Source organism: Pteropus alecto, unplaced genomic scaffold (genome assembly GCF_000325575.1).
Source record: "Pteropus alecto unplaced genomic scaffold, ASM32557v1 scaffold115, whole genome shotgun sequence".
NCBI classification, from domain to species: Eukaryota; Metazoa; Chordata; class Mammalia; order Chiroptera; family Pteropodidae; genus Pteropus; species Pteropus alecto.
Window position 1 is genome coordinate 3,485,347 of NW_006436814.1, and position 19,412 is coordinate 3,504,758.

The following is a 19,412-nucleotide window of genomic DNA, read 5'->3' on the forward strand; positions in this document are numbered from 1 at the left end:
CCCTACAATGTGTGTTATATTGCATGCAGTTTACGATGGAATGAAAAGAAAAAAGTGGGCTAATTTACAAAATGATTTTTATACAGGCTTGTTCTTATAACTGTTCACGCAGATTAAAAATTTCTGAACAGCCCATAATTATGTGCAATCAAAAAATTTTAAATGTATTAGATGGCCTAAAAGGCAATCTTACATTTTAAAAGGAAGGAAAGTAGGAAATGATCGCAGCGTCACTGGTGCATTATTTAAATGAGAAGGATTTGGGTCGTGTAAGCCGCAAGAAGGAGTAAGGAGACGGGGAGAAGTGGAGGAAGGGTGCTGCCTTCTTAGGGCGAAATGGGACCATTTTCTAAGACAGCGGTTTGCAGACTTGAGTGTGCATCAGAATCACGTGGAGGATTGTTCAAACCCAGATTGTTGGGTCAGCCCCAGAGTTGTTGACCCCAGGCGCTGCGGCTGCTGGCCTACCGACCACGCTTTGAGAACTTCTGCTCTAAGACAGCAGCGACTGTTTCTTTTTAAGCTGTGGGTGATGAGAGTAATCTCTGTGCAGAACTACAGTGCAGGAAGAAGAGACTTTCTGCTACAGTGTGTTTTCCTTTAAAGTGTGGGCACCTTACGCCGATTGATTTAATTAGAGATGGAGTTCTAGGACATTATTAAAGGTAGAATATTTTGATTAAAAGTTTTGTATTTATGAGATCTCAGATTGGCTTTTGTCTGTTCATATGCTTTTTCTCTGTTAATATGTGATAGTCACAAATTTTATTGAAAATAAAAACACGAACATACTTTGAAAATTGTAAAGCACAATGCAGTTTTTAAGATGGTGTTTTGGTCTCAAGAATGAATTATAGGATGTGAAAGCAAAGTGCTTTTTTGTTGCTTAAACAGTAATCCAAATCCAATTAAAGACAGCCATTTAAAACTACTTAAAAATATTATTTCATAAAACACGTAAAAAATATTAGTCTTAGACTCATGGAGTTTAAAGAAACTTTACCCAGTTCATATCTAAATTCTCAACAAGGAACGATCACTTCTGAAAATAATTTAGCTAGATAAGAGATAATAAATATGAGGTCTTTGTGTTACTCTTCCTTCTGCGAGGCTTGTGACAAATATTCATAACTCATCACAGGACCCTTTCCCACTGATCATATGTACAGTCTTATAATTCTTCTCAACATAGCATTCCTCATAACGTCTGTCTTTCTGATACTGATGTGGATTAAGAACCGTCTCAGACCTGAGCTCTGCTTAAGCACCTTTAATTTTACAAGGTACTTAATGTTAAATGAACCTGTTTATTCCATTAGGTTGGACAGCAATAGTACTATAGAATTTTACGTTATATTAAGCTGAATTTCTTGTTCTCCTAATCATTGATCCTAGTTTTGCCTTCAGAGCCACTTATAATAGTAATATAACTTATCTTCCAGTTATCATGCCTTCTGAGGTCATCTCTTCTATAGGTTAAACATCTCAACATCTAAAGTTTTCTGTTATCAGACTTTACATATGCATTCTCTCTTCTCTGTCTCTCTCTCTTCTCTGTCTCACACACACACACGCACGCACGCACGCACGCTGAGCCCACTCCCTTGCCTCTTCTTCCTCCTTCCTTGTTTCTCCCTTTACTCTTCAATGGATGTATTCTGTTGGTTGATGCATTTCTTAAAACATGGTTCCCATTTTCTGGATAGATTGTTTTCAGCAAGTGCTTTACTGAGGAAATATTTATTGAATCTTCTTTTGTAAATAGTGTTGTAGTAAACTATGTGAAATTTTAAGTAAGTAAATATGGCATATAGTCCTGATTTTGAAGTCTGGGGACACAAAACATAAGACATAAATAAAAATTAAAATAATGTAAGTTAAATAATCATTTAGAGCAAAAGTATAAGAGATGGAGTGAGTTCGGGTTGTGAATTGCTAAATGAATTATACAAGCAAATTACAGTGAACTTAGAGAAATGAATAATAAGCTTAATTCTCACGGTCATTTCTAATTGTTATTTAACTCTTGTTATGTGCTATGGACTTTACCTATATTATTCTGAATTTTATCATGGATGAGGAAACCCAGCCTTAGAGACAGGAGTCAGTAAGTAGCATAGCCCGATTAAAATCCCAGTCAGACCGAGGCTAGAATATCTGCTTTTGTTATAACAGTATCACATTTAGCTCATAGGAGAAGGCTTTAATGGTGGGGCTTTGAAAATATTGAGACTACTTCTCAGCCCCTCTCTCCTACTGGGCTGCAAGGATGATAACAGCCAGGCTTTGCCCCCCACATGGGAGAATATTCTTTTCTGAGAGATTCTTAACGGACCAGATGAAAACATCTGCCATACTGAAATTGGGATATTCTGCCAATGAAACAGCTAAGCCGGATCACCCTGCCATACCGAGCATCTCATCGGCTTTTTAGCACCTTGCTACTGAATGCAAAGAAGTAGCCAAGGGTCTGCGACACCCTTTAACATGAATGTCCAAGACCAGTCTGTACAAGTGGAAGAGAAGAAATTTGGGGGAAACAATACTTAATAAAAGGAAAATCCTTCTTCCCTAAATGATCATTAATATTGTCTGAGAGATAAGAGAATGTATGACATGTATAAAAAACTTATGCTACCAGAAAGGGATATCCGGGGAAAAAGCTTTTGAAATGAAAACTATGATAGTAGATTAAGAAAAAAAATCAGTAAAAGAGTTGGAAGGTAAAGTTGAAGAAATGCTCTCAAAAATAGGAGAAAAAAGTCAAAAAGCTGGAATGCTAGAAAGGAAAGTGGAGAAAACTATAGAATCATTCAGAGCGTAAACATGTAAATAATAGGAATTCCAGAATAGAAGGACAGAGAAAATGCAGAGGATGAAATTATCAAAGAAACAACTAAAGAATGATTTTATAAAGGTGAAAGACACACATTTTATATTTAAAGCGTTCGCTGAATGCTCAACACATTGTTGGAATATAGGCCCTCTCTTCAAGGCACATCGCATCCCTGAGGATGGTAACGAGTGATGAGGTGAACTCATACGAACAATACACGTCATAAATGGTTACTTGGTAATTTATCGCATGCCTTGTTAAAGTATAGGATACTGTTATCTAGAGGCAGAGACTAATGTTTTCCTCAGTGGATATATTTTACATCTCTCTGGAGATTTTCTTCATCTAGACCTGGAACTTTGTGGTTGTTTAAAGCTTTTCCTACTGGATGTGACTAAATAGGCAGCTGCCATGTAGCATTCTCGTTGTCAAATCATATTTTAGGAACAGTTGCCATTGCCTCTGGTATTTAGACCATAATCTTACATAAGCCTCAAAATCGGTTATATCAGTTACTATTGCATGGTGTCCAGTGGATTTTTTTTCTCATAAATTATTTATCTTTTCATTCATTTCTTTCTTTATCACCTCATTCCATAATGGATTTAAATAATTTAAGAACACATACAATGAAACGGCAGCAAAATCTGTGGAGGACTAAAGAAAGAACCTAAAAGTAAAGAACCTAAACCAGGATGAAATAGCTAATGAGCAGATACTGTTGAGTTCTGTTTTCATAGTTTCCATGCTTATCTTTACTTCTTTTTCTGGAATAGTTGATTCATGTGAAAATGTCCAAATTTCAAATGAGACTAAGATCCTAAGGGCTCAGGCACACCAGCTGTTGGTTGAATAGAATCTCTTTTTCAGGGCAAATTAAGCTGGTTTCATGGAACTTAATGGCAAATGTGTGCTTTGCTGTGTTTGTTTTAAAGTTAAATACTGGCTTGAATAAATTCTTGGGATGGAATGTAGTTTTTGAAGTAATCTCTCCTTACCCCAGTTCAAAAATAAAAACTGAAAACCTGAAAACAAGTCACTTATTCATGGATTTCTCCATAACTCCTATTTTTCCCCACTGCAATTTATTTCATCTTCAAGATTTGTGATTAGTTTTTATTAGCTTCACCTACTTAATGTTATTAATGTTTTATATAACATGAATAACTCTAAAGTGTGCTGATGCATCGTAGAAAATGGATCATATCTATTTTAATAGAATTTATTGAGGGAAATACTGCGGAATTCAGTTCTAAATAGTTTTGCATCCCTTACCCCATAAGAATTTTATGAAAGATAGGTATGTGCTGGGCCTCCACAAGGGCCTCAGGTCAATTTCATCACTTTCAGATTGGATTTGTGGCCTGGTTGGACAGTTATCTTCTCAGAATATGTAAAATCTTTATACTTTCACAATGACATAGAAGCATTTTGAGGCTGGAGTCACATTTCAAAATCGGAATTTTTTCATACTGCTAATGGAGGAGGTATTTGTATAATATCCTGAAATTACTAAAGAATAGGTACTGTTATAGTTAAAAATTGTTAGCTATAAATGAACTCAGGGTGTACACTGTTATTTGAATCATTTTATGTAGAGATAGTTATTACATTACAGCACATGTGGTATTTCAATAACAGCGTGGGATTTGGGCTACCTTCAAAGACAGAGAGAATGGTCCCCAAAGACCACCCTTACTTCTGACATCCATTGCAGGTTTGCGGGGTTCCCAGAACCACCCTCAGTTCTGATCATTTGCAAGGACTCACGGAACTCACTGATAGCTATTCTGTTTGCACTTACGGTCATAGTTCACGACATGGAAAGGGTACAGATTAAAATCAGCCAAGAAAAGAAGCGCGTAGCGGGTACCTGGTGTACTCAGGAGAAGTACTAAGCGCATCCATGTGTGACAGCAGCATGGAGTATTGCTAACCAGGGAAGCACACGTGAGCCTTTGGTTTCCAAAGTGTTTTTTTTTTTTTTGCAGGGGTTGAGGGCGGTCTGAACATATTGCATGCTGGACTGACCTTTAGTCTCTAGCCCTTCCCAGGGGTTGGAATTTTACCTTTAGTTTCCAGTCTCTTTCGGAAGTAAAACTGATACCACGTGCCCCGAATAAATTACAACCCTTATAAATCACATTGTTAGACTGCCTGGTGGCTAAAGCCCTTAGCAAACAGGGACACTCTTATCAGGCATGATATTTTGGGAGGCTAGAGATCACCTCCCAGCTAGGGCCAAGGCCAGACCTCTCACTGGGTAAGACTAGTTCTTCGCTACACAGGTCTTTAGTCAAGGCTTTCTTACAGCAAAATAACCATATTTGGGCATCTCCATTTAATATAGCATTTATGCAATGGACACAGCAACAGTATCAGTGAGAATATGGCCGTCACTGAATGAAATAGCTTGAACTATTTGTTTCGAGTTGTTATCACTTTTTGCAGCATGAAATTGATTTTATCAAAAAAAAGGTCAAGTGTATAAATTTTGAAACAAGTTGATTTCAATAAAGACAAGTGTGCCTGGATAACATAACAGCACATAAATACATTTTGAAATAATGTCATATTGATATGTTAGTACCATCTGTTTGAGAATTAGTTGAAGAAACTTCAGAATTAAAAATACATATTGTAAGTCGGTGGCTGATTTCATCATCAAACAGAACATGCTTGTATTTAGTTAAAATGGTCTCACTCTTGGCTTCGTGGTATCTAACACAGAGTATGTGAGTTCTGGTGGATGTTAAATGTATTTTTTGGAACACCATGATTTGTCAGTATATCTTATTCAATTATGTGAAGTAGAAATAATTATATTATCAATAAATATAGCTATGTCCATATGCAGTATAAAAATTATTTTATGAAGCCACATATTAACTACAAAGAAAAATCTATTTAATTATTTGTGATTATCTGTTAGCATTTCTTATATAAATAATTATATAGTATTTTTATAAATTGACAGTTTTTACCCATTAATTTATTTTTTGCCTTCTGTGGAGTGGGAAAAGTTTCTCATCATTCAGTTTAAGCGGTAGAAACGTCTCGGTGAATCTCAGACAGGTATTCGGTAACCCCAGCACAAAGCACTATCTGTGGTACATAGTGAATATTCAGTTGTTAGTTGACTTAATTAATAGAAACTATAGAAGAAAATCAGTGAGATAAGTGCTAAATATAATTAATGCTTTATTCAGAGTGCTAAGACATAAAGTTTCAATGAATATTCTACTTGTTATTGTCTGACGGTATGTGTTGCTCCAAAATTCTTATGTCGAAGCCCTTGATCCCAGTGTGTCTTCGGGAAGTTATTAGGGCTAGATGAGGTCATGAGGGTGGACCCCTCCTGATGGGATTAGTGCCCTTATAAAAGGAGATACCAGAGAGTGTGCTCTGTCTCCATGTGCATACAATAAGGAAAGGCCATGTGAGGACACAGCTAAAAGGCAGCCTGCAAGTCAGGAAGAGAGACCTCACTATAAGCCAAACTCTTCTGGACATTGATCTCGGACTTTCAAGAATCTAGAATTGTGAGAAAGTAAATTTCTGTTGCTCAGGCCACCCAGTCTTTGGTATTTGTTATGGCAGCCCAAGCTGACAGGGACATTACCTTAGGAATAAAAGGCAGTTTTTATAGAGCTTGAGCAGGACAAGTCAGCTGGAGGGAATAGTTAGTCAGTCAAAGGCAGTTCTCAGAAGAGGAAGCAATTTTTCTTGCTGTTTAGCAGCTGGTGGTTGGCCAGGTGGGATTTATTCAGAGTAGTAGGGGCTGATACGGACAAAGGAGAATGTGCAAAACAACCGGGCTGGGAGAGACGAAGTCATAGGAGGTCCACAGATGAAAATTCTTTGCTTTTTAGTGTCTCTTACAAAACACTATACTTAGCAATGATTAGTTCTCAAATAAGATACTCTTGACAGACAGTTTTAGGGTTTTTTTAGTGATATATTATTGATAGAAATGTAAATATTTATAATAGGTTATGTTAATATGTAATTAGATAATGAGCATAAATATAAATTTGCTCAAGATAATTTTTTTTGCTTGAAATAAAGGATTTTTATTTTGAAATAATTATAGATTGACAAGAAATTACAGATAGTACAAAGAGGTCTCATATGCCCTTTACCCATTTTCTCCCAATTATCGTACGATAGGACTTTTTCTTTCAGTGACAGTGGGTAGCAGTTTAATCTCTTTTGTTATGCCCAACTCTCCGCTCATTTCTTTTCCACAGTCTCTTTCCCGTGTCTTGTCTCCTCCATAATTTTATAGTAACCAGAATTGTGTTAGTTTTTATTAGTTTTTTAATTATTTTCATAGAATTATTAAATAATATTTTCACTGTGCAATGGGAAAGATAAGTTTGAGAAGTTTGCTGACAGAATTTTATGAGTAACTGTTTTCTCAGTTGTAAGGTAAGCCTCAAATTCATGTTCCCATTAAGAATTATAGTGTATGACTGACAAAAAGGCAATTTATGACATAGTTTTACCAGTGCGAATTTCCTTTTTCTTATCACTGATATAGCATTTCTTTGACAAAATTGAGGCAATTCTAGTAAACAGATCAGTTATAATATTATAATACAATATGCTGATTTTCTTCTAATAAGTATATAAAGGAGAAGATTAGGAAGACCAGAAAATAAAAGCAGCCTACTCTCCACCTCATATAAATGTTGAAAAGGGAACTAAGTGGGAAACATCGACACGATGTTGATGGGAAGGAGAAATACACGTCCTAAGTGAGTAATTCTCAGTGACCGGTCCCTGTGCAGAGTTCCGATGTGTGGCGTCTGGACTGGGACCGAGGTTCATGTAATTAAGTAACCTATCTAATTGATTTTGATGTCCAGGCAGAGTTGAAAACTGCTTTAAAGTTTAATATTGTTATAGCCACATTTTACTATTCTAGGCATAATATTAGTAGTGATCAGGCTCTGGTACTGATGTTTTAGTGATGTAATAAAAATAACCTACAAAATATTGCCCTTTCAATATTGTTTTGGAATAGCTTTTTTTCCCTTAATGTTATAAATAAAAAAATATATCACTATAAATATTAATTTTGACTTAAAGTTTTAAAATTATACTGTTCCATTTAAGTTAAATGTAATTTGCTTTTGCTTGGGGACAAGGAAAGTTACTGATTTCAGAAACTTTCATGATAATTGATATGATTCATATTCAAGTTAGAAAGAAACCTGGGTAATGATTTTATACTGATAATGTAGAGATTTTATCTCTTCTAAACATTCCTATCTCTTTCTCTGTTTTCCTTGATTGTCAAGGTTAGAATGAATATTTTGCCTGAATTTCCCTTTCACTCCCTTTGCCGACAATGCCTGGTATCTCGCTGGCTGGCTGCCACCTTATGGTTCTGAGTGCCAGATGTTGTTTTGCTTCTTATATCAGAAAATGGAATTTGCTGGCCCATTGTTCCATTTATCCATTGCCCTGTAACATGTGTTTTCCAGAAGCAGGCGTAGAGACAGAATGTATAATGCAAGGTGTATTAGGGGTTAACATCTGTGGAAGGGAGTCAGAGGAAATAGGATTAGGCAGAGAGAAGAAATTAGATTACACTGCCAGCCAAAGCCTCAGCCAGCCCCACTAGGAGTTCTGGAGAACTTGGCCCATCAGAACTGTTGCTCTTATAGTTGAAATGGCCAAGTCTGTATTTCTGTATCAGTCATTCAGTGGACATGCGCTGCCCAAGAAAGTCAGGCCTTTTGGGGAAGAGGCTTTCTGCAGCTTTGAATGAGCTGATGGTTGGGAGCTGTCTGCTGATATCAGGCAAAGCCCTCCATTGAGGGAGAAGGCAGCATGTCTCCATGTCTACCATAGACCTGGAAAGAGAGTAACTAACATAAAACAGTGGTCACCTTTTTGCTCATGAGTGTATAATTTGGGCAAGACTAGGCAGGGACTGCTGTTGCTCTGCTATTTAGTATGAGTCATAGTGACTCACCTGAGGTTGGAAGATGCACTCTCAAGATGGCTCACTCACATAGCGAGCCAGTTAGTGTGGCTCACGGGCTGGGAGTTCAGCCAGAGCTCTCAGCCCGGGGCCTTTGTCCTTTTCACATGGGCCTCTCTATGGGCTGTTTGAGTTTCTTAGCAACATGATGATAAGGTTCCAAGAGCAAATGTCCCGAGATAACAAAGCAGAGTTGCGTGGCATTTTTCTGACTGTTCCTTGGAAGTCTTATGGCCTCACTTCTCCATACTTGGTTTGTTGAGACCGTCACAAAAGCCTGCTCAGCTTAGCAGAGGGCACGTACACTCCCAGTCCCAGGAGGGGCAATTTTTGAAAAATATAGTCTGTCACATTATGGAGCTTAAAGGTCCAAGGTGCCTTAGTTAGACATAGGGTTGGCTAACTCTTAGAAAAACTAAAAAAAAAAAATTTTTTTAAGTGAGTACAATAATAAAAACATACCTACATAAACTTCTTCTTGATGCATTATTGTCACTTAGTTGCAGTTTATCTTTGTTTTTTATAGAAGTAAAAGGAAAACATATTAGAAAATATTTAGATGAAGTTGAACTTCATTCCAAATTGAAGGATGAACTTCACCTTTAAAATGTAAGACTAATATATGAAAATATATACATTTCCAGTTTTTAAAAGATTAATTGGCAAAGATTTATTAAAGATGTAATTATTGTGATTTTGCCTAGAAAACTCAAATTATAGTGATTTAAATATACAAGGAAGGGTAGTGACTGAGTAAGAACTTTCTGGACCAAGGCCCTTGCAGAAAACAACGATAACATCTGTACATAACACGAAACCCAGCATCTTAACGCGCTAGAGAGTGAACTGAAGGAGGCAGAACCTGATTGGAAGTACACGTTTGGACAAGGCGAGGTACACGAAATGAGGTTTTCATTTTTGCAGCTTTATCTTGGGGCTGCGTGAAGACCACATGATGTGCAGCGTGGCATGGGCCTTGGTGCGGTCTTTGTGGCCTGTAGAATCAGAAAAGTGAATTCTGAGAACTGTTCGCAAGAGAGGAGATCCAAAATCTGTCTCTCTTCAGGTCTTGTTGGCCCCTGAAACACACATTCTTTCAAAGCTGCTCAACTAAAGACAAAAGATACGAACTGAGACCAGAATTGCTGCCCAAGAACCAGAGTTTGCAGCTTAAGTGAGATGAATCAACAGATAAAAGAAAAAACTCTAATTGGAGAAAAATAAAAGAATCCAGGATCTCAACATTCATCGTGTTCAGGGTACCATTCAAAATTATCCATTGTACAAAGAAACAGGAAAAAGGAACTGATTTTCAAGAGAAAATCAACTGAAACAATTTTTGAAATGACCCAAATGTAGACACTAGTGGACAGGATTTTCAAGCGGCCATTGTAGCAATGCTCAATGAAGTAAAATTGAAATTGCTTACGATAAAGGAAAAGATAAGAAATCTCAGCAGAGAAAGAGACTAAAAAAAAAAAAAAAGAAAGAAAAAACCATGGAAATTCAAGAAATGACAAATACAGTATCCGAAATGAAAATTTTCAGTGGATATGCTTGACAGCTTTTGTGGAGATGACAGAATAAAGACTTGGAAATGAAATAGATAGATAATTACTGAGGACGAAGAACACAAGAAAAGATTAAAATAATAATTTATTAGTTTAGATAATTGGATAATTTCAAAAGGTGTTATACACATGTATTTTGAGATCCAGAGGAAGAAGAGAGAGATTGGGCCCCCAAAAAAACCCTGAAGAAATAATGGCCCCAAATTTGTAAAATTTGATGAAAGACATAAATCTATGTATTTGAGATGCTCAGTAAACACCAAAGAGGATGAATATGACTAAAGCCATGCTAAGGTTCATTATAGCATAATTGTTGAAAGCCAAAGACAAGTAAATTTTGCAAGCAGCAAGAGAAAAGTGACCCATTACGTAGAGAACAAAGATTCCATTAACAGAAGAGTTCTCAGAAGAGAGACTAAACTAAGATTTCTGCATCCAGTAAAAATATCCTTCAAGAATGAGAGCGAAAGACATTTTTAGGTAAATGAAAAATAAAAGACTTTGTTGTGAGCAGACAAACTACACGAAATGCTACAGGAAGTTCTTCAGGTCGAAGGGAAATGATACTAGATGGAAACTCGGATCTGCAGAAAGGAATTCAAGGCACTGAAAATGTAAATATCTGGATAAATACAAGACTATTGAAATCTTGCTTATTTCTTATTAAAGTCCTCACAAAACATATGGCTGCTAAAAGCAAAGTTATAACATTGCCTTACGGGGTTTATAACAAATGTAGATGTAATAAACATGTATGACGTGACAATCGTAGCATAAGTTTGAGGGGGTGTAGATATGGATCACAACATTTTTTTGGTGAAGTAGTTCAACACTAATTCTATGTGGATTCTGAAAAATAAGAAGGCATGTCATAATTCCTAGAGCAACCATTGAAAGAAAAATAAGAATTTATAATTTTTCTTGAACCCATCAGAGAACTGAGGTCACAGGGCAAACATATAACCTGAAATCTAAGAAAAGACAGATGCCTCCAAGGAGAAAATCACTGAGGTAGAAAAGAGAGCAAAGAACCTAATTTTAGGGAAGGACAGCATTAGGGGGCCGGGAAGTATGCTTTTGGAATGAGAACAGGCGTGAAGGAGGCTGAGAAGAATGGCTGTTAGTTGACAGAATAAACAGAGGAGAAAGTGGTAGAGTTGGCAGAATAATCAGCAGTGTCAAATGTCAAAGAGAAATCATTATGAGATTTGAAAAGATTCTACTGTATGGGCAATTAAAAGGTTATCTTAAAGAGAATGTTTTCTGCGTAATCAATAGGAAAGGAAAGGAATACTTTATTTATTCATTTATTTTTATGCCTACAGCACCCAGTCTTCTTAGGTGCAAACTTTTTTTTAACAATATCTTTTAAGCACTCGAATTCCTTTTAAAATCTGATCATTTCAGTGGTTATGTAAGAACAAGGACTTGGATTTTCTTGGGCAGGTATAATAATGATGGATAACTTTATAACTACGATTTTATTTAAAAAGGTTTTGTCAAGCACTTACTGAGTGTTAAACCTTTTCTTATGTAGCCCTTTAAGATGCAAAAATCATAGTTCAATGACGAAGTTATTCGTAGAGGGACAAGAATAGGGAGATGCTCACCTACTTTTCTTTGGTCCTAGCTCTTCCTACCGAGTTTATACTCAGGATCTCTTTCTATCCTCTACTCCAGTGAGAATATTCTTATGAAATAAGATGGATTGTTGGTCAGCAGGTGCAACCACACCTCCCGACATTTGTGGGCATTTGAACCTCTGGCCTCTGTTTCACTTTGCCCACATTTCAAAAACCTGGAGTGCAAAACGAACCAGGGCTGTCCCTGCATAGGCGAGGCCCAGTTCAGATCATGCTTTGTATCCTTTCTCCCAGATATTTTTCTTTTGGCCACAGTGAGATTAGATTTAGATGGAAACGATAGTCCTGAAGGAAAAGGGGAATTGCAGAAGGTCCAGCCGTAGTCTTTGGTTGAAAGAGAAGGAAGGGACATATTTCACTTTGAGGTCATAAAGTGCATGAACTTGTACCCAGTCACTTAGGTCACAATTAACGTCAGCTAGATGGAAAAGTCATCATATCTTCCTCCCTATGAGTTCTTTAAGTTCTACTTCATATTAGCATTGTACTTTGTTCCCTGAACAAAAATAAAACAAGTATTTTCAAACCCAACCAATGACTAGGGGCTCGTTCATATCCTCCTGAGGTTAGGAGAGTTTCTGTCTTCTCATATAATGACAGTTTAAGGAACATAGAGACTTCTTTTTCAGCCTTGGAATAAACTGGGTGAATATGTGGAGTGAGTCGACAGGCAACATATTATGTACGTGAAATGTATAATTGTATTTCCTGTTGGACAAGCAGAGACCAATTAGTATTATAACGTGATTGATTTTGTCTATGATCTTGATATCCATTAACTGTATTGACTGAAAAATATTGCTGACTGCATACGATCATGGTGTCTTAGTCAAAATATTTTCACATTCTTAAATGACTCAGACATTATACACATGTATTTTTGGTTTTAATCAATTTTAATTAAACAATACTAAATAAATTAAAATGCAACTAGTATCAAAAAGATTATATTGAAAAATAGCCCCTCCTCCACACCTCTTATGCCTGCTTTCCAGTGGCAGGCACATTCAACTCTTAAGCTATTTTTTCATTATTTAACCCCATATCTTTAATATACTGGTATCTAATGCTGATATTTCTTAATATAAATTTTAGACATAATATTTACATTTTGGAGTTGATTTTTTTAATCAAGAAGAGTTGTTGAATTTACTAAATATGATGCTTTTTCAGTAAAATAGGAATAGATGTATGCTTCCTAAACATGATATATGTGTATCTCATACCTCAGCAGTCAGCATCGTGCTTAATAGATAACATCACTAAAGTCGGGACATGCCAACTATGTCCACTGTCACCAATATTATTTTACACTGTAGTGGAGATACTAGCCAAAGAGGCAAAAGAAAACATTAGAAGTGTAAAAGTAGTAAAATTATCACATTTATAGATGATACTTATACCTGGAAAATCAAAGAGATTTAACCTAAATGGTAAAAACGTTCAAGGAGGATATCAGTAGCTTTTGTAATCTAATCCATGGAGTAAATATTTTCTGCATGCTACTTTGGATTCAGACTCTTTTTCCTGGTGCTGAGAATCTAGTAGTGAACAAAACTGGTAAAATTTCCTGTTTTTGTAGAGTTTCTAATCTAACAACAGTCAATAATTATAAAAAGATATAGAAGAAGAGATTCCATAGTATCTAAAAATACAGACTACTTAGGGATATGTTTATTAAAAAATATATAGGCATATATACATAAGTACACAGTGAAGAAGACTGTCCCTATCAGATATTAAAATGTCTTTAATAATTAAAAACGTATTTCTACATTTTTCATGAATCGAAAGTCTAATAATAGACCCAAATACTTATATGCATTAACATGTGATAGAGGTTGCATCTCAGATCAGAGGGTCACTAAATTGTGTGTGGAGAAAATAAAGTTGGGGCATACCTTCCATGGGATTTGGGGAAGAATTCCAAGTGGACTGAACGTCGACATGTACAAAGTGAAACTTAAAAGTTCTCTTATGGAATGGAACATGGGAGAATTCCCTTATAATTTCAACAAGGGTAAAGCATTTGTAATTATGAGTCAAAATTCACAAAAGCATTGAAGAAAATATTGATAAATTCAACACACACAAAAGACTTCATAAGAGGAAAAGTTTATACACAGAGCCAAAAGACAGATGTTCACTGGGAAAAGAATTTGTGACTCATATAACGGGCAAAGGGGCAATCTTCTTAATATGTAAAGTATTCCTGAAACTGTAAGAAAAAGACCACAATATAGTAGAAAAATAGGCAAAAGAGCATTTCACAGAAAGAGTACTGCAAATGTTTCCTTTTTACATAGTTTCATTTAAAGTTAGAGAGTTTCAACATTAGAAAACCTATCAGCTTAATATACTATGTCATTAGATTAAAGGAGAAAACCATAAAATAATCTCAGTACCAAAAATGACAATAAAATTGAATATACATTTTTTATACTTTTAGCAATTCGAGAGTTGAAGGTAATTGTTCTAACTTAATATTTGAGTTTCTACTGAAAGTCTAAAGCAGAGATCATAATGGTGAAACATTAGAAGCATTCTCATTGAAGGGGAAGCAAAACGAGAATGCTTCTATGAAGAAGATCCTATTCACAATAGCAACAAAACTATGAAGTACCTAAGACTGTAGATAATAAAAGATGTGTAAGCTCTCTGTGGAAAAAAGTTCATTATTATTCAAGGACATAAAAGAAGACTCCTAGGTAAAGTGTAATAATGTATACATGGATTAGAATAGTCGTATTGTAAGAATATCATTTCTCTTCAGATTAATCTGTAAAATCAATGACTCCCTCCACCATGGCCAGAGACAGAAGTCATATAATCTTTTAAAAAATTTATCTCTTTAGAATAAAGTTTCAAAAGTCAAATTACTGGTCTAGAGTAATGACACATTTTCCTGGCTTTTGGAATGTATTACACTAAACTGCTGTCGTGGTAGGAAAGCTGCCACACATAATACTTAAAAGAATGGGTATTGCCATGGCCAGTAAAACTTTATTGACAAAGAGGCAGCAGGCTAGATTTGGCCTGTGGGTCCTAATTTACAACCTGTGCCGTATGACACACTCACAGAAGTTACTTCAGTAGCTAAGGTAGTACTTACACTAGCCCATATCACAAGTGGGAAAACTGAGGTGTAGAGACCTTAAGTGGCATCATTCAAATTAGGATAACCTTTCCATACTCCCATCAACCACATGGCTGTAGAATTTTTTTTACATATATAATGTTTATAAAAGATTCTTTTCTTCCTCTAAAAGTAAAGTCAATTGAGAAGGTCTAATCTCATAGTTTTTGACAATTATAATCTTCAGATTGTGACTGGAAATTGTATTGTTGGGTCTTTACGAAAACCATCTTATGTATGATTTTCCCAGTGTTTGCAGCACTTTTCATCATTCAAATGTAGAAACAGATACAAAGACTGGTATGATTTAATTTGTTATTAGTTAAGTTTGGGTATCTTACGAGCCATTGACTTACCATCTAGAAATAGCTTTATATACTATAGATCACTATTAAGCAGTTGTCTTCCAAAATCAGCTTTATGAAGCAACTTCTTTGTTTTGTCGTGATCTGCAGTAATTGAGGATTTATTTACATTTACATTCAGGATCTAGGAAGTATATTTTTCCTTGTTCAATTTCATGGACTAGAAGGTCGTATGATTTGTAGATATCAAGTAATTGTGGCTCTTCTCTGCATGCAGAAAGTAGGCCTACCATAGTCACACTGGAATCTTTGCAAATGTAAAGATGGTTAAGATTATTTAACTGGAATGAAAATTATCACAGTACTTTTTATCTCCAGGAGAAGACTGAATTTACATGTGTCTAAGAAGTTTTAATATGAATCAGAGCCAGGATTTTAACCCATAAAGTAGTCAAATAGATGTTCTTAGAGTATTAATTTTAAAAGAAGTTGAGATTTTCAGACAAAAATGTTATCTCACCAAATATCCGATTATGTTTATTCTTCTTAAATAAAAATGGGATGTATTTGTTTTTTCAGAGACATCAAACCTGACAATATATTGATGGATATGAATGGACATATTCGGTTAGCAGATTTTGGTTCTTGTCTGAAGCTGATGGAAGATGGAACGGTAAATAAAGATAAATCTTAAATTATTTTACTCACATTTCCTTGCTACTTGTCTTCTTTATCTGTTTAGAAACCATCTGTTTATATTATCTATCTATCCCTCTATCCATTTGCCTTTCTGTGCTTCACCCCCTTCCACAAGTATGCTTTCAGGCATACTTATGCATAATAGAGCTTGTCTATAAAGTCATATGCATTTCACCTGCTTATAGCAGTGACCTTAAGATTGCTACATGATGCCTTTTATGGGACCCTTGTTTGTTCCTTCTTTAGGTAAACTTTATTTTTGTTCTTGAGATATTTTCACATTTCTGCACGGATAAAGAAAATAAATCCCACATGGAAAAAAAATGAGACTTCTTTATTTTTATTTCTTTTATCTTTCTAGTTGTCTAATTTTTCTGAGGGACAATGTTCAAAAAAAAAAATGAATGCTTTTCTTAGAAAGGCCTCTAGGTTGATTCAGTCTCATGTTACCATTTGCTTTAGTTCTGCTAACTCTAGGCCCTTAGTTGTTTTCTTTCATTTACTTAAAAGTTTATATGCCCTAATTTTATTCCTTGTTTGTTTTTGTTTTCTTTTTACTTCAGCTTCCTGGCTGTATAGCAGAGGTCCAAATATATATCATTTTAATTGGCAGAAACTTTTTTAAAGAGCAGTTTGGTATAATACATTGCAAAAGCCATGAAAATGTCACATTATTTTAGAATAATAATTTGACTTCTGAAAATTTATTCTAAAGAGAAATTTTTTTAAAAGATTATGTGATTTCTGTCTCTGGCCGTGATGGAGGGAGTCATTGATACCAAATTGTCCTCTCACTATGAACAACAGTAAAACTGGGCACAATATGTGAGACAACTATTTTCAGGCAGTGGGCAACAGGCAGTACAAGACTGTTATCCCTGCAAGAAGTGAATTCATGAGTTACGCTTCACAGTTTCCCAAGATTGGGACAGTTTGCTGACTCTGATGCAGAAAACTAGAGTCAGAGCAGACTATAGCTCTCCTATAGATCAGAGTCAAGTTAGCTGAGGCAGCTGGAATCTGCGGGCTTGACATTAGGAAGGAGGGAGTCGTGCAGAGAGAGAGGGCCTAAAATATCCATGGAGGGGCACCTCATGAAGGTTGGGGTGTACATATGCCGAAGACCATATAGATGTTACCCATTTAAAAAACATTACTGGAAATCAGTGTTGGTAGAGAAACAATGCTAAGGGAACATTGGAATTTTGGCTCCGGAGAGCTAGTTAACACCTTTATAAAATGTAAGACTTACTCTAAACTTGTCTAACAGCCTAAATCCAAGCCATGAAATCATTCATAGAGTTTGAGAGTGGTCCTCCCAAATATAGGGACTTGAGATGAATTTTAGACTTTCTGTAAATCTGCCCTCAAATAGTATAACTGCGAGCCAACCCATGATTAAGGAGGTCAGTATCTTTTTTTATCTAATTAAACAAGAATTAATATTCTTCAGAGGGAAATAACAGAATTCATACTTTCTACAGTGTCTTATTGACAGTGACCAGCATTCAACCAGATATCACTAGATCAAACAAACAAGGAGGCTCAGATATAGATTGTGATGCAGAGTTAAAAAATACAAGTAGTAGAAACCTGAGTAGCACAGTTGTTGGACTTAGCAGACAGACTTAATGGAACTATCATAAATATGTTTAAAGGAGCAAAGGAAAATATAGCCTTAAAGATTAGACACATAGGAAATTTTAGCAGAAAAAGAAATCAAATGGACCTTTTAGAACTTGAAAAGTACAGTAATAGAAATAAAGAATTCACAGGAGGAAGTTATAGAAATGAGAGAGGAAAGAGCCAGTGAATTTGAAGACAGATCATTAGAGATTCTTCATTCTGAAGAACATAGAGAAACTGATCGAAGCAAAATAAATACAGGCTCGAAGATCACTATAATTGGAATTTTCGAAGGAGAAGAGAGTGAGAGAGGAACAGAAAAAATTTATAGACTTGATAGCTCACACTTACCATCAGGGTGATGAAATGTGATGAAAAACACAGATCTAAGAATCTTAGCATATTTCAAGCTTATAAAAGGAACCGTACCTGGCCACATCACAATTAAACTGCTGAAAATTAAAGATAAAGAAAAAATTTGAAAACAGAAGAAAAAACACATTACATACTCCAGAAAAATGGTAATAATGATGACAGACCTCTCATCAGAAACCATGGAATGATAACTTTAAAGTACTGAAAGGAGAAAAAAATCTGTAAACCAAGAATGTATACCAAGTAAAAATATCTTTCAAAAATAAAGGTGAATTAAAGACATTTTTTGATAAATGAAAGATGAGAGATTTATCTCCAGCAGGCCTGGATTCTAAAGAATGTCCTTCAGGCCAAAGGAAATAATACCACTTGGATACTTAGGTCTACAGAATAAAGAATATCAGATGATAAGTGGATAAAGAAAAAAGACTTATCTTTTAAAATTTACACAAAAGGCATGTGACTGTTAAAAGCAGAAATAATGTTGCAGTAAGGTGTTTATGATATGGATAGAAGTAAAAGACAGGACAGCAGTCACATAGTATAAGATGGGCATATGGAATTATACTGCTCCAGGATAACTGTGTGTGTGCCGTATGAAGTGGGAAGTGGATAGTGCCTAATATGACAAAGGAAGGAAGAAATATGGCAGTCTGGCTGAGTTGAGAAAACACAGATTAAATCAGGGCTGCTGTGGCAGCAGGAAGTTGTGGACCACAGTTCCAGAAAGTAGAGGCTGCATTGACAACTCCAGAGGAAGAGCTAGTGTTTCCCCAGTCCTGCATGTGGAAAGCCCCTTAGACCCAAAGCTGAGGCTCCTCTCCCGGAGTCTGTCCATCTTCCAAACCTCTGTGCGTTCCATAATGCAGCGAGTCCTAGTTCTGTCTATATGAGTTTTCCCCGATCAAATTTATTCCTGAAATCTTGGTGTGTCTTCCTAGGCATTCGTTTTTTATTGCTGATCTCAAAATAATTTTGTTCCTCCATTTAGAAAATTTTAATGAAGAAACCTTTTTACTTGTTTTATTTCCATTTTAGGTTTTTTTTTTTTTTTATCAAAGTGATCTGTACATATTTAAGGAAGGCTTATCACAAAAAAAAGCATTCCTTTGTTCTATCTAGTTCTTCCCACCTTCAAATCTCTTTTTCTAGAGGCAGACACTTAAAATCTTTCTTTCTTCTGTCTTTTGATTTACTTGCATATTCTTGTTATCTTATTTGTGCTA

The 19,412-nt window shown here is 35.7% G+C and overlaps 1 protein-coding gene across 1 annotated transcript in view; it reads left to right on the forward strand.

Moving 5' to 3' along the window:
• Positions 1–19,412, forward strand: part of CDC42BPA (CDC42 binding protein kinase alpha) — a 217,974-nt gene that overhangs the window by 77,025 nt on the left and 121,537 nt on the right. Inside the window, 1 exon segment of the mRNA XM_015591278.2 lies at positions 16,066–16,159. Within this exon segment, the coding sequence (XP_015446764.1) occupies positions 16,066–16,159 (94 nt within the window).